Source organism: Rhinolophus sinicus, chromosome 16 (assembly GCF_057876585.1).
Source record: "Rhinolophus sinicus isolate RSI-liver-muscle chromosome 16, RSI-T2T, whole genome shotgun sequence".
NCBI classification, from domain to species: Eukaryota; Metazoa; Chordata; class Mammalia; order Chiroptera; family Rhinolophidae; genus Rhinolophus; species Rhinolophus sinicus.
Genome location: NC_142516.1, coordinates 6,209,588 through 6,224,308, shown reverse-complemented (window position 1 = coordinate 6,224,308; position 14,721 = coordinate 6,209,588). Strand labels below are relative to the sequence as shown.

General features: G+C 58.5%; 1 protein-coding gene across 3 annotated transcripts; it reads right to left on the bottom strand.

Moving 5' to 3' along the window:
• Positions 1-1,049: 1,049 nt before the first annotated feature.
• CRAT (carnitine O-acetyltransferase) lies at positions 1,050-14,605 on the bottom strand. 3 transcript variants are annotated; one of them, XM_074331168.2, is made up of 16 exons: positions 14,075-14,326; positions 13,120-13,369; positions 12,346-12,484; positions 11,351-11,614; positions 8,709-8,827; positions 7,316-7,369; positions 6,623-6,788; positions 6,122-6,296; positions 5,422-5,600; positions 4,830-4,930; positions 4,316-4,435; positions 4,043-4,165; positions 3,810-3,945; positions 3,388-3,450; positions 2,498-2,635; positions 1,050-1,876 (listed from the first exon to the last, which is right to left on the bottom strand). In XM_074331168.2, exons 3-16 carry the CDS (start codon positions 12,370-12,372, stop codon positions 1,661-1,663), a joined length of 1,881 nt encoding a protein of 626 aa, XP_074187269.1. In that variant the 5' UTR covers positions 12,373-12,484; positions 13,120-13,369; positions 14,075-14,326; the 3' UTR covers positions 1,050-1,660. The 3 variants fall into 3 exon arrangements, with proteins under 3 accessions (XP_074187269.1, XP_019584363.2, XP_019584362.2); XM_019728804.3 differs by lacking the exon at positions 13,120-13,369; XM_019728803.3 differs by lacking the exons at positions 12,346-12,484; positions 13,120-13,369 and having other exon boundaries at positions 14,075-14,605.
• Between the last annotated feature and the right edge of the window lie 116 nt (positions 14,606-14,721).

The following is a 14,721-nucleotide window of genomic DNA, read 5'->3' as shown; positions in this document are numbered from 1 at the left end:
GGTGGGTGTGGCATGGGGCTAGGGGCTTGGCTATAGGGGCTCCCCATACCCTGGCCTGAAGGAGACAAAGTGTGGCCTCTGAGAATCTCTGCCATTTAGTAGCCTAGTGACCATAACCTCTCTGAGCCTCAGTTTCCTCGTCTGAAAAATTGAAGACGACCACAGGACCCATCCTCACGTGCCTGTCACAGGTCAGGCAGGCCATGAGGCAGCTCATAGGCTGGATGAGTTCTCCCACCCCCACCCCACGTCATCTGCTCTGGGTTTTCACATGTGCTGTAGGGCCAGAGTGTCCCTTGGAGGGAGAGACTCTGCTTTCCACAAACAATTCAATGAACTTTGGCCAGACACGCTGCTTCTGCCAGGTTCCTGAGGGTGGCAGGCAGGTTCAGGGTTCCCATCAGGTGGCCCTGATAGGGCACCTTCTGCTGGGCTCAGTGGGAAGCAGCAGGATGAGGCCTTGGGCCCTGGGGGTCAGCCACACACAGCCCACCAGCCCCAGGCCTAGGGGTTCCAGGCAAGAATTCCTGCCCGTTCTCAGGAATTTTTTTCGCTTTCCTGTTTCCCAATCTTGAGAAAAGTTGATCGGGAAAATCAGCGCCTTGAACCCAGGTGGTTGGTAGTACTGGCCATCACTGGAAACAATTCATCGTGGAGAACAGAAAACAGTTTATATCTCAGGATTTGGGAATGGGAAAGCTAAAACAATTCCTGAGAACGGGCGCGAATTCCCACCTGGAAACCCTTCTGAGGTCTATAGGGCCCCACAGCCCCTGGGAGAGTTGTCCCCACCCACAGCCCAGGTCATGGGTGGGTGGGACTTGTCTTTAAGAGTGGAGTCCTGTCTGCTGCCATTCTGGCCCAGAGCTCTGAGGTTGGTGCTGGCCTTGGCTCCTTGATCTAAGCCTGAGTGAGGGTCCCTCTTCTTGGCTCCCCCGGGAGCCCTTAGGTCCATTGGTTGCTTGGACACCAGCTCCGAGATGCAGGGAAAGCTGGAAGAAGGGCAGGCGTCCGCCCCCATCTGCCTGTCTCCTCAGCTGGGATGCCTGTTCACCAACAAATTTCCCCTTTATTAATTACCTCACATGTTACTATTAGACAACCAGGAACGTGGATCAGGAATCAAGCTGAGTGGAAGCAAGCGAGCCGGAGCGCCTCAGACACATTCTCCACAAGAGCATGGCAGTCCAGTGGGAGACGGTACAGGGAGAGGTAAGGCGGGGCCCCGGCTTCCCCTTCCCTTGGGGAGGCTTGGAGCGCCCGGGCGTTCCTGTCTATAGGGCCTTGGGAGTTTGGGGATCCAGGTACAGACCCGGGCTGGCTGTGCAGATGGCAGGGACTGGCTGAGCTATGGAGAAAAGGACTTCCCCGTTCCCGCCCTGATGGGGGATGGGCTCACCTGGTTGCTTTCCCAGGAGGAAAGTCTGGGCCTATGTCCTGCTCAGCCTCTGAATACAGCCCAGGACACAGCCCCAACAGGTACTGGGGATGACCCATGGAAGGCACTTGGCTTGGGCCTGCAGGCCCCACTGGGGGTGCCGTCCCCAGCTTGGTCAGATCTCCGGGGTCCATGGGTAGAGGGAGCAAAAGTGGAGCCCTGGTGAGTGGCCCACCCGAAGGTGGCTTGGCTGTGGCAGCGGCAGGCCCGAGCACGGGAGGCTCAGAGCTTGGCCCGGGGGTGGCTCTGCAGCAGCGCGCGCATGTCCAGGAGCGCCTTCTCCAGGTAGTGCCCCAGGCGGGCCGCATTGGTCTCAGCACAGCTGTTGTAGGCCGACACAGAGAAGTTGATGTGGGTCTCCATGGGGTTGTAGCACACACCGTAGCCGTCGGGGACCACAGGCCCAAAGGACATGACGCAGTCTGTCTTGGCAGGGACCTGGGGGCGGCACACGGCTAAGGCTCTCGTCCTCACCCTGCCGGCCCCCTTCACCCCCATGGTGGTGCCTGCCTGCCTTCCCACATCTCTGCTCCCACTGTGCTCTGCCCGAGATGCTCTTTGCTCTTCTCCATCCCTCTCATTCCTCGGGGTGCTGTCCTGGTGTTACCCCTCAATGGAGCCTTCCTTGACCTTCCTGGGGGGCCTTTAACTGCTCCCTCCTCGGGACTCCCCAGAGGGCCCTCATTGCCTCAGTCCCTGTGCTTCCAGCCTACACTGTGAGCCCCTGGGGGCAAGGACAGTGGTCTGTCCCATGTCTGCCCAGTGAATAATGAAGCTGCCTCTCCCCTGGGGAGAATCAGCCTGCCTGAGCTGCAGTGACACCCCCGGAGCCCAGCTCCTCTGCTAGAACTCAGCTGCTTCGGCAGTGGCCTGTGGTGGCCTGTACGGGCCACACCACCACCGACGTCTGACCACGTTCTAAACCTTGGCTCTAGTCAGTGCAGCGCTTGTTCAGCTCCAGCTCTGGTGGGTTCCTTTCCATTGCAGCCCAGGGCACCTAGGGCAGTAGCGGGACCCGGAGGGCAGGGACCGTCAGACGGCCCTGGGGCAGGGGCCCACCTGGCTAGTGGAGAGGTTGAAGTGCATGGCGATGGCGTACGACGTGTCCATGAAGATGTCAGGCATGCTCACCAGGTCCTCAATGGCCTGCAGCTTCAGGCCCAGCAGGTGCCGGTCAAAGGCCTCCCCGCGGATGGCCTGCGGAAGGGGGCACTGTCAGAGCAGGAGCTGCGGGCCCACAGGGCGCCACTGCCCTCCTCCGAAGCCTGTGGCAGCAACACCTCCTCCATTCACTGGTCCTGGGATCCCCGAGGCCAGAGCGTCCAGGCAGGAGAGCCCTCACTTCACAGATGGGGCCACTGAAGCCCAGGGCTCTGCCCAGGGAGGCAGGAACTGGAGGGTGTAAGAGCCCAAGCCTGGAGCTGAGCATCCTGGCGGTGGGACCTTGGCAGGGCATTTATATCTTGGAACCTCGGTGTTCCCATCTGTAAAATGGGGATAGTCACTGAACTCCCCTTGCAGGGTGGCAGTGAGATCTAAATGGACATCTGTGTAACATGGGCAGAGCCCGGCACACAGGTCTCAGAGAGCCGGGATGGGAACCCAGGCCTCCCCACTGGAGCCTGAGGTGTCAGATGGCATGAACCCTGAGGTCTGCCCACCTGTGTACACCCTCAGCATCCTGGACTCCAGGGCACTGGGGACAGCATGACACACACTCCAGAGGCTCACCTGAGGCCTGGGGCCAGGGCAGTCACTGGGCCCAGCCTCAGTTTCTCCAACTTTAAAATGGGGATGTTCAGCTTTGCTCCAAATACCCCAAGGCTCAGGGGAAGGGTGGTTCAAGCCAAGGTTGAGCAGCCATTTGCTGCAGGGATGGACAGGCAGATGGATGGACAGATGGGCGATGCCACGGGTCAAGCAAGTAGGGACAGGAAGCGCTCACTCACCTGGTCGGTGTAGGCTCGGTGGGCCTGCACGGCCTTCCGCAGCAGCTCCACCTTCTGGTGCTCCTGGTGAGGTGAGGGTAAGAGGGAGCTGAAGCACCGTCCCTTCCCCATTCCTGTCACCCTTCTCAGTGGCCCACTCCCCACCCAGCACTACTTTCTGAGCAACTTGAGAGGAGGAAGTAGAACTACCATCACTATAGGGCAGATGCTCACGGCTGAAGAGTGAATGAATAGTTCCCTTTTTCTCTTTGTCTGCCAGGAAGCTCGGAGCTAAATTCCTGGCTCCATCTTCTGTTACATTTCCAGTGCCCACCATAGGGCTGGAATACAGTAGGTGCTCAAGCAATGTGTTTTGAGAGTGAACAGAAAGGGAGATAGCTCAAGCAAGCCCAGCTCACCTACCCTCGCCATGAACCTCTTACCGTCACACTGGAGTCATCCATGGCTTTGACAAAGGTCAGCGAGTCCATGGAGGCCGAGCGGATGGTGTCAGTACGGCCCAGGTGAAACATGCGCAGGGAGGCGCTTTCGTATGTGGCACATGCCTGCCCGTAGATCCTGGGTGGGAAACGGGGCTGAGCACACCTGTGGCAGGTCGTCCCCACCTCTGCCCCAGGTTTTATCCATCCTTTATGGGCAGGCAGGGTGGGCGCACCTGTAGTAGGCCAGCTGTAGTGCTATCTGGATGAAGGCGTCGGGGCTCAGCTTCTCTGACTTGGGGAAGTCCTTCCCAAAGTGGTGGAAGACCATCACAGTGATGTCCAGGTCCTGGATCATGCTGGGGGCGGGGAAGAGGCAGGTGAAGAGCAGGCACCTGGCAGCCCCTGCCAAGCCCAGGGAGGGCGGTGTCAGAACGAGCTGGGTACAGTGACAGACCCGGAACGGGAGCTCAAGGGGCCTGGCCCCCCACCCAGCACCCAGCGCTCACATGCCGAGATTCTGCTTGGCCTTCTCGATGTCGCTTTTCACCTCGGGGGTGATGTTGAACCGCAGCTTCTTGGGCATGGGCAGGGGCACCATGGGAGACCGCACGGGCTCGGCCTTCTTCCTGCATGGACATGGGGGCCTCAGGCTCATGCTCGCACTGGGCAGCCCAGGTCCACTCCTGGGGTTGGGGTGGGAGGCTGGGGCCCTGAAACTCAAGGGGGCCAGCCCAGGGAGACTCTCGGGTTTGCTCTTCTGCAACTGCCTTCAGTCCCACTTTCAAGTAGCCACATGGAGGAGGCCTGGAGAGGGGACGGGACTTGTCCAAGGTCACACAGCTGGGAAGGAGCAGAGCCAGAATTCAAACCAAGGTCTGTCTGGCTCTAAAAGCCATGCCCTCTCCTGGCTTCCTTTGAACAAGGGAGAATGCCATTCTCCCACAAGCTAGCCGGTTGTCTTTGTGTCACCTGTCACCAGGAAGTGGGGCAATGAGTAGAGGATGGGAGAACCACACTCACGTGTACTCAATGACATGGTCTACAAGGGTGACGATGGGCGGCCCCTCTGCTGCCGCGTGCTCATAAACAAGCCCACAGGAGCCATCTTCTGCCACGATGATCTGTGGAGGGGAACAGGGACCTGTCAGCTCCAGGTCCCTACAGCCATGGGCACCATAGGAAGCGCCTCTCTGAAGCCACCTCAGGAGTTACACTGATTTATTACTGTTATTAACAAGAACTAACACTCGCCAGGGCCCTGGGGCCCGTTCCATGCTTGTACACCTCATCGAGTCTCTGCTACTCTTCTCCTGAAGAGCCCCCGCATTTTACAGGTGCAGAGACGCACAGCCATGGCCAAGATTGCGCCGCTCTGCTTGGCCCCGCATCCCAAGCTCTCTCTGCTGTGCTGAAGGAGTGTGTTGGGAGTGACAGCAGTTTCTGGGCCAGGCCCAGTAATGACAGGTTGACTGCCTGGTAATTACTGCTGCGTCCACCTGCTTTACAAGCTGGCAGTCCAGGGACGCCCTGGTGAGGGGCAGGAAGTCCGGAGGCTACAGGGGCCATGTGGGGGTGTGTCTGGGTGGGAGGCACGGCCCTGGCAGGCCCTCACCTGCAGCGTCTTGTCAAACCAGCGGTTGCCGCTGTTGAGCTTGCTGCCGCCCCCGTGTAGCATCTGGCCGGCCACTTGGCTGCGGTACACGTCTTCTGAGACCCGAGGCACGGGTGCGTCCAGGCACACGGTGAAGATGCTTTTCTGGATGGAACGCACTGACTCCCGGTTCACCTTGTCTGCAGGTGGCACAGGTGGGGGTGTCAGGCCTGGGAGGCCTCTAGAACATTCACCAACTGCTGTGACAAGCTTCAGAGCTTTACACTCCACAGGGCCCTGCAGCCCCTCCGCACCCCGAGAAGCAGGGCCCAATGCCTGGCCCACTTTAGAAATGAGGAAACAAGCCCAAGATCTCACGGAGAGCCAGCTTGGCAGTGAAGGATCCCACAGAGGGGTCTGACGCGGGGACAAGGCCCCTAACACGGGGTTTGGAGGGGCTATGGCAGCAGAGGTGGGCTGTTACTTAACAGAAGGAAATGAACTTAACCTGACTTTCAGTTTCCTCATCTGTGAAATGGGGCCAACACCACCCGGTGAGTTGAGGATTCAGTGAGAAATGTGGCCACGCAGGGACTGGTGTGGGCCCCCCACCCCAGGGGCACCTCTGATGAGGTGCTGTCTGCCCTGGCCCAGGAGCCGTGGTGATGGGAGGTGAGAGGACTCGGTGTGAGCAGGAGCGCGATGTCCTCATCGCCCATACCTTTGATGAGGGTGTTGTACGCCTTGGCCCAGGAGTTGCGATGGTTGGAGGTAAGGATGCCCACGGGCTCTTTGTTGGCTTGCAGTGAGGAGTTCCAGATCTTCTCCAGCTGCACGAAGATCTGATCCGAGGTGAGGGGCGTCCCATCACTGTGGTACACGTCCAGCTCGAAGAACTGTCCAGAGCAGGCGGGTGGAGAGAAGGGGGCGGGTAGGGGTCTCACACTGAGAGCTGTCACCTCCCACCCCGGCCTCCTCCTGGTCCCAGCAGCCCAGAGGTCACAGCCAGTGCTGTCCCGGGCCCAGCTGAGGGGACGGGGTCAGGTCAAGGCTCAGAGATGGGAGGCTGCCCTTGCATGGCTCTCCCCAGGCTGGGCAGGCCCACGGCCCCTCCTGGTCTCCGAGGCCGGGCAGCCACTGGAGATGCCCGGGGCACGCCGGGGAAGCGGACTTCCGGTCCTGCCCCGCCCTGCAGCAGTGTGGGGCTGAGGCGGGCGCCCACCTGGTAGTTGTGCACCACTGTGATGTGCGTGGGTGGCTTCTTGGTCTTGCTAAAGTTGACAACTGAGTCCTGCTTGGGGCCTGGCACGCGGCAGGATGACAGGATCTGATAGTACTGGTTCATGCACAGCGGCTTGCCACCCAGGTACTCCACGGGTAGGCTCTCACTGTGGGGCAGGGGGACAGTGAGAGGCCACGGGGCAAGTACGAGGGGAGGAGGAGCTGCTGGGGACGGCTGGGGCTGGGCCAGGCCGAGTCAGGGTCACACAAGCAGTGTCAGGCTCCTCGTGTCCCCACTTTCCCTCAGCCTATGCGGGGGGCCTGACAGAGCTGGGCTGGGGTCAGGAGGCCTGTTGTGAGTCAGCCTGGAAACTCCCTGCCCGTCTCGGGGTTTAGCTTGCCATTCGGAGATGAAGCAGCCAGTCAGCTCCCAGGGCCCTCTTTGGCTGGGACGCCAATCCCAGGGGCCTCTTGGGATAGGATCACAAGGGGAAAGTCCCAGCAGCTGGAGCAGAGGACCCAGGAATCCCAATTCCCAGGCTCTGTCTCCCCAACCCCAACAGAGGCTGGGCCAAGGAAGTGAAAGCAACTGAGCTCTGGGCCTGCCCAGCACCCATGGCTTGGGGTCAGGCTGGGCCAGGCTGGAGTGACTGCTAATTAGGCAAGCAGGGTGGGGTCCGGCGGGGCTGCTCACTTGTCAACCATGGCCTTGAAATCCAACACGCCCTCGATGAATCTAGCAGCAAACCTGAAGGAAACAAGTAGAGATCAGAAGCTGTGTGGACACCCTGAAGAAGCGCCCTGAGTCTGGGACATGTGTAGGAAGTGATCCATTACTTCACTCCTCGCTCACTGCTTGCAGAAGTCTGAAGGAGTTCAAGTTCAGGACCTGTGTTCAAGTCCCAGCTTGCTCTTCTGAGCCTGCTTTCTTGCAATCTCTAGAGGGAGGAAGGCTCAAGGAAAACCTGTTGGCCAATAAGTGCCTGGCAAGACTTAGGGGCTAACAATCGGCAGCATGAGTGCGACTGGATTACGGGTCAGTGCTGGCTGCTTCCACCCACAAAGGGCCTGAGGCTCTGAACCATACTCTGGAGACCGGAAGGAGGTCACCTTCCTCTCAGGCATCAGTTATGGAGGGACCCGGGACCATAGGGGAGGGGAGGACGCATGGGCGGGCAGAGGCTCCTCCGCTAGGTCCTCCCTATTTCTGGGCCTCTGTGTCTCCCAAGCCACCTTTCAACCTGGCCTTCCTCCCTGGACTGTCTAGGCCAGGTATATCCAAACTTTTTTCAACGGTTTTCACCAAGGGCCATATGCAGTAAAATACACAAACAGCCGGGCCACTCACTTGAGGTGAAGTACATATTGCCTCACCTGGTTTATTTAAGTAAACTAAATATATTTTTGGAATTTGCTGCGGGCCAATTAATGGATTGTGGGCCGCAGTTGGCCCGCGGGCCGCAGTTTGAACACACCTGGTCTAGGCCATACCAGTCATGCCCTGGCCCCCACCATGGGGACCACCAGCTAGAGTTCCTGGGCCTGAACCCCCAAACCTTCCCAGGGTCCCCTGGTGCCTTTAAGAGAAGCAGGTGGTGGCTGTGAGTGGCGGATACTTGGGGAGGAGATCCCTGTCACTGGTATTTTTATCGCTGGTAGGACTGGAACAGAGGCCAGGGCAAGTGACATGGCCGAATGTGGAAAAGGGGACTGTGTACAAAGGTCAACCCTGTGGCCAACTGAGGAAAGAGGGAAGGAGGGGTAAAGTGCCAGAACTGGGGTGGGGGATAGCTTCAGGTTTAGGGGCAGGGAGGGAACCCAGTCCGCAGTGTCGTGGTGAACAGTTCTGAGGCTTTGGAGCTGGGAAGTCCCTGCTTCCTGTCCCAGGTCAGCCAATCCTGAAAGGGGATCTTGGGCAGACCCTCACACTGCTCTGAGCCTCAGTTTCCCCATCTGTAAAAAAGGGATGATGTTCCCTACTTCATAAGGCTATTTGTGGGGATGAAAGATAATGAACAGGGCTGGGGCCCCTCCAATCTCCTAGGGGAAGTAGACTTCAACGCGCTCCCCCACGCTCAGCCACTCACCGGAGCTGGCCCTGCAGATCCACAAAGTCCTGCCTGGGCAATACCAGTCCAGGGCTGGAGTAGATGACCAGGGGCTGGCGGTACTGGAGGTAGGCCGTCTTCAGCCACCACTCAGACAGCTGGAGAAAGGACCAGAGCCTGTCAGGAGGGGTGGGCAGGGACCTGGTGCCCCTTCCCCCCAGGGCCAGGGGACCTGACTGGGTACCCTCTGGCCCCTCTGTGGAGCACAGATTCTCAAAGCGAATGCTCAGACCCAGAACCCTCTGCCCCCTCAAACCCACCAGCAGCGTCCCATCATCTTGCCCTTAGCCTGTGCCAATCAGCGTTAGCAGAAGAAATCAGGCACCACTGTCAAGAAAAAGATGCGAGAAGAAAAAAGACTGGCAGGAAACCTGGGATGGGGGAAGAAAAGAGGCAAAAATGTGAATCATGTTTATCTTATAAATTTTTGATTGAGTTTATTAATTTTAGAAATAAAAATTTATGCCTGATACGAAGGAAAAGAAGAGAAAGACAGAGAAAAAGAAAGTCTGATGAATGAGGTTTTGCTCGTCTCAGGCGGGCATTCTGCAGGAAGGCGGGAGCCCAGGCGCAGTGTAGCCCAGGGGGCTGTGGTCCCTTGTGGCCTCAGTTCTGTTGGTGTCAGACTGAGGAGTGGACACTCACTTGAATATCAAGGTCAGGGCTGTCTGGGGGAAGCTCACTGTGAGGATAAATCATTGTACTAGTGACACATGCAGCATCTCCACTCAGCAGTCTGTCCTCTGCTCGGGGTGGGGCTATTTCTGGTGGGTGGGCAGTGTCTCTCTGGGGACCCACCATGGACATGTTACAGGCTCCTGTTTGGGGGCTATGCAGACTCCCAGGTAATTGTCACCCTCAAGCTTTATGTACTTGACTGCGACATTGCCCCCACTCCTCCCAAGCACATGTCCAATACACCTCTCTCTGGCAGGTCTCTTAATCCTTAGGGACCTGGGCCCCCACTGTGCTTCTGTATCCCATCTCAAACAGCGGTGGGACATATCTCGTCAGCACACAGATTCCCCTTGGGGAACTGCTGGCCTGTGGCACCAGGCCATTAGGCTTGGGCTCTTGGCAAGGGACGAGGGATGGCGCCGTGCCCAGGTTGCAACAGCAGGCCAGTGGGTGACTGCTGTCTGCTGACAGGTAGCCTGAGGACAGCGCCCCTCAGCCAGACCCCCCTGTGTCGCTCGGAGCCTCCTGGAGAGCTGCTGTGTGGCTCTGTGCTTTTATCTCACTGGGCCTGTTTCCTCCTCTGTAGATCAGAGGGGCGGACAGGCACTCCTTCCCCTTGGGGACAGTAGAACTGCCCTTCTGCCAGGAGCCCCCCCTCTACCAGGGATCTCAGAGCCTCTGACCAGACCTCGGAAGACAAGGGGAGACCCCGCAGATGTGGGCATTCCCCCAGTGAGAATCTGGGCAGACCCTGTAAGTGGAGATGGGGTGCTCCCCCTTTAGCCAGAAAATTGTATTTGACGGAATTGTGGGCTAAACAAAGTTGGAAAACTGCCAGACTTCAGACTCTCTCAGCTCCCGATTCCAGAATGCAAGGCCGAAGCTCGCTCAGTACGGCTGCCGCCCAGCTGATGACTCCCACCTCCCATGTGCAGCCCCCACCCTTGCACCTGCCTCCTCATAGCACCTCCTACTCTATGGGGCTAGACCCGGCTTCGGTTCTTTCCTGCAAACCCACCTCTCCCTCGGTCGTCCCCTTCTTGGTAAATCCCCCTTCCTTTCCCCCTCACAGTCGCTTCAGGGCAGGACCCCCTCCCACCACCCCCATCAGCAACTACCATTGGGACCAAAACTTATTCTGGACCAAATGACTTTCCACCCTCCCCCTGCCAGCATCTACCTCGGGGTGATGGCACCAGCCTCCCCACCCGCCTCCTGCTCCCACTCTTGTTTCCCCACAGTGGCCAACGCAGTCATTTTGAACTTTATGCTGAGGTATAAGACACATACAGATGTCACCCCAATAAATTTAAAAAAAAAGAGACACATACAGAAAACTGCACAGACCATTAGAGTAGACACATTTCCATGAGCTGAACACCCGCACGACAGATTGAGACACAGAATTCAGGTGATCTGTCACTGGACACTAACCCCCTGCTTGAAGCCATCTATGGCCCCTTCCCACTGAGCTCACTCTAGCCTCTGTCTGTTCCTGAACTCTCCAGGCTGTTCCTGCCTTTGCCAGTGCTGTTCCCTGTCTGTCTCAGATCCACCACCACCATCTCCCTGGGGCGCCTCCCCCACTATTCAGAATAAAGATGCTGCTGTGCTCCGCTCCTCTTTCGCGTTGCCTTTTATTTCTATGGAATTTCACTGCCTGAAATGACCTCATCCACCCACTGTGTCCTGTTTAATCACCTCTCGCCCATCCTACTTGAACATCAGCTCCAAGAAGCCATCAACCGTGTCCATCTTGCTCATGCAGCATTCTCTCACTGCCAGGCACACAGTAAGCACTCAAGAAACTCTGTGGCACCAGCAAACACCCCAGAGCAGCTTGTACTGGAAGATTCTGTGTGCAGCAGCAACAGGCCACAGTGTGGGACGCTCGCACCCTCCATGGGAACTGGGGGACCGGGGTGCCCTCGGTTCTCACTCACCCAGTTCTCCGTCTTCCTGGCCCTGCGCTCCAGCCCCTTCTGGAGGCGCTCTCCTACGCCCCCCGCGGTCTGAAACTCTTCCACCAGCTGCTTGGTGTGGGCCCATTCCTCCTCACTGACGATGGGCTGCAGTGTCTTAAGGTAATGGTCCAGAGACTGCTGGAGTGGGGGCACGGGCAGCCGGGGCAGTGAGTCCTGGTGCGCCTTGAAGCGGCCAGAAACCTTCGTCAAGGAGGATGGCTTGAGGAAGCCCAGGGGCTTCACCTGCAGGCAGCAGAACATTCTGCTCATTTTCTCACCAGCTCTGGGAGGCCCTGCCAGTCCCACGCTGCAGCCCTGGGCACTTATGTGCCCATCCCAGGATCAGAGATGGTCTCTTGGGTGGTGCCCGCCCTGGCTTCCCAGCCCTCAAGCTATAGGTGTCTCCACCTATCAGGAGCCTAGAGATGCAGGTAGGGGTGGGGGAGGGTGGGGTGTGGCCATTGATCTGGGCAGGGCTCAGGTGAACCAAGTCAGGATGAATGGCACCTGTTGGGAATGGCAGAGGTGACAGGAACCTCTCACCTGTCTGAATGCTCAGGGTCCCGTCTTTCTCACCCTGGGGTGATGAGCCAGCCAGCAGTGGGGGCCCTCCCAGAGGTCCCCACCTCCTTTTCTCCCGCCCTTGCCAGGTTGAGAAACAGGAGTGAAGCAGAGAAAATCAGGGAGAGCCAGATGATCACAGAACCTTTAGATGAGGATGAAGCCACAGATTTGTTTCCTGTCTGTGGGGTGGGGATAGAAGTGGCATGGGGGCGGCGCTGCGGCAAGAGAGAGCTGAGTGGCCTGGCAAAGAGGGTGAGAGATGGCAGAGAGAGAGAGAGAGAGAGAGAGAGAGAGAGAGAGAGAGAGAGAGAGACTCTGGTAGACTGTGGAGGTGGGCAGAAAAAGAGACAGGAGGGTCCAAGGCTGCTGGCAGCAGTAGGCAGGCAAGCGGCAGAGGCTCCGGTCCATACCTTCTCTTTCCGCTGCCCGTCCTCCATTGCAGGACTGAGGTTCTGAGCCCTGTCTGTCTGCCTTGGGCTGGATCTCTAAGCCTAACTGTGCTACCAAGTGGGTGAGCAGAACCTAGCAAGAGGCAGCCACTTGCCTGGGCTGGAAAGAGAAGACAAGAGCCAAGATTCAGGGGGGAGGTAGAGGTGGCAGTGGTGATGGCTATAGTGGCTGTGGTGGCATGTGGGGTTGTGGCTGTGGCAAGAACAGCTGCTCCACTTGCCCTAGCTTCCAGAAGTGGAGGATTGGGGAGTGGGTGAGAGGGCCGGTGGTGGGAACTGGATAGGAGCAAGCCTGGAAAACTCTCCTTCTTCTTTGGATGGGCCCAGAGCCAGGGAGGCAGGCCAAGAAGTATTAAAAAATCCACCTGTTAGAATGTGCGTAGGTCTGATGAAGGAAAACTTGGCTGGAGGGCAGAAACTGCCTGGCTGCTGAGTATACAACAACCCTGGAATTAGTCCTGAAAATTGGGGTTGGTGCAAGGGAACAGACACTGGAAAAACTCTAAGTGGACAGTGGCTCCTAAGAGCCCCGCCCATCCCGTTTCCCTTCAAGATTCTTGGGAACCCTTCTAGGCCACCCTTCTGCCAAACCCTCATTCTCTCGAGCAGTGGCTCATTCAGTTGGGGGCCAAGAGTGGAGGACTTTGGGCATTAAAAATAAACCAAAGGACTCTTTGGGATTGGATTAAATTTAAGTCAGCACATCCAGGGGATTCTAGCCAAGTCTCTCCTTGCCTCAGTTTCCCCAGCAGGAAAGTGATCAGGCCACCCAGCAGGTCCTGGAGGATGACCTAGAGGCTGTTTGAGGGGTGGGGACACAGCTCAGGTGACAGCGGCAAGAGTGAGGTGGAGCCTTAGGATCCTGGAAGACCGGGTAGAGCCTCTCGTCCAGAGGCCAGCGGATGAGTACCCTCAGTTATCTGTGCCTGGTAGTGTCTGTTTGAACATTCTTCCTTGCACAGAGGGAGATACAAGCAGAGGTATGCTTGGAATAGAGAGAAAAGGAACTCAAATCAGGTTTGCAGCACCTCTTGCTCTAGGCTGCCCTCTGGGGAGTACTGAGGGTGTGGGGGGGTAGACGTGACAGGTTAGGGGAGAAACTGGCAGAGAGGGAGGGCATGGGGCTGCCAACCTGCCACCTCCTGTCAATTCTCAGGACTTTCTGAGCAGCCCAGCTTGATGTCTCCATGCGAGTTTCTCTGGCCACACACAATTACCCAGGGACCATTTGATAAGCCCAAGCAGGCTGACCAACTGGATGGGGTTGGAGAAGTGGCTCTGGCCTGGGCAGAGATGGCTTAGGCTGAGCGTGGGAGAGAAGGGTGTGTGAGTCAGAGAATAATGGTGAGACACTCCTGGGCAGCGGGCTCCTTGGCTCCAGGTCTAAGGGTGGGAGTGTTGCCTGAAGCCAGGGTGCCACTGTCTTTTCTGGGTCGTCAGAATTTAGCTCGACAGGACACGGGCTCCATCCGGCCTCTGACCTTGAGCCTCAGTCTCCTCCTCTGACAAACGAGGAAGCCCACCTGCCACCCCACCCCAGCAGCTGCAGGCTGAGCTGGACAGCGGCCTCCCCGGCCCTATCGCCTCAACAGCCTGTGTGCCCGTTTCCCTATTCGGGCGCAGCTGCGTGGCTGGCCCGGCCCGCCCGCCTAGTCCAGGGCCCGCCAGGTCGGGCTCCGGCCTCACTTACCACTGTCCTGGCCGCGAAAGCCAACATCTCTGCGGCCCGCCAGTGGACACACAGTCCGCTCCGCCCCCGCGCTGGGCAAAGTCCGCGTTGCCACCTCCGTTGGTGGGTCCCCGCTAGAGTTTCCTAGCCAAGGTCGCCGAGTCACCGCCGCGGGCCGGTAGAGGTGGCCCCGCGCCCACCCACCGGGCCTGGCGGGTGGTGGGCCGGCGGCTAGTCGGCTGGAGGCTCAAGGAGGCCTCTCCGGGCGGGGCCACGGCCACTTGCTAGCCCCCGCGGCTAGCAGGGTGCGCAGGGCGGGGCCACAGTGGCGGCGGGGGCGGGGCCACAGCACAGGGGCGAAACCCGGGGTGCAGTTAGCGGGTTGCGTTCACAGTGAGGTGGTGCAACCGGGAAGTGGGGAAGGCGGGGGCAGCGGTCCAGCTCGCTCTCCCCACCTCCGAATGCCGTCCAATCTGTTGGAGGCAGTGGCGTGCACCTCTCTCAGTCCGTTTGGTGTCCTTGAGCGCTACTCTCATAGTGGTAGGAAAACACAACCGTTTGACAGGAGAACGTCTTCTAATATCCCTCAGGATAGGGTCAGAGCCACGCACAAAGATGACAGGTGGAGACCGCCCCGCAAAAGCATGGCTGCGCAACTTCCGTCGCCC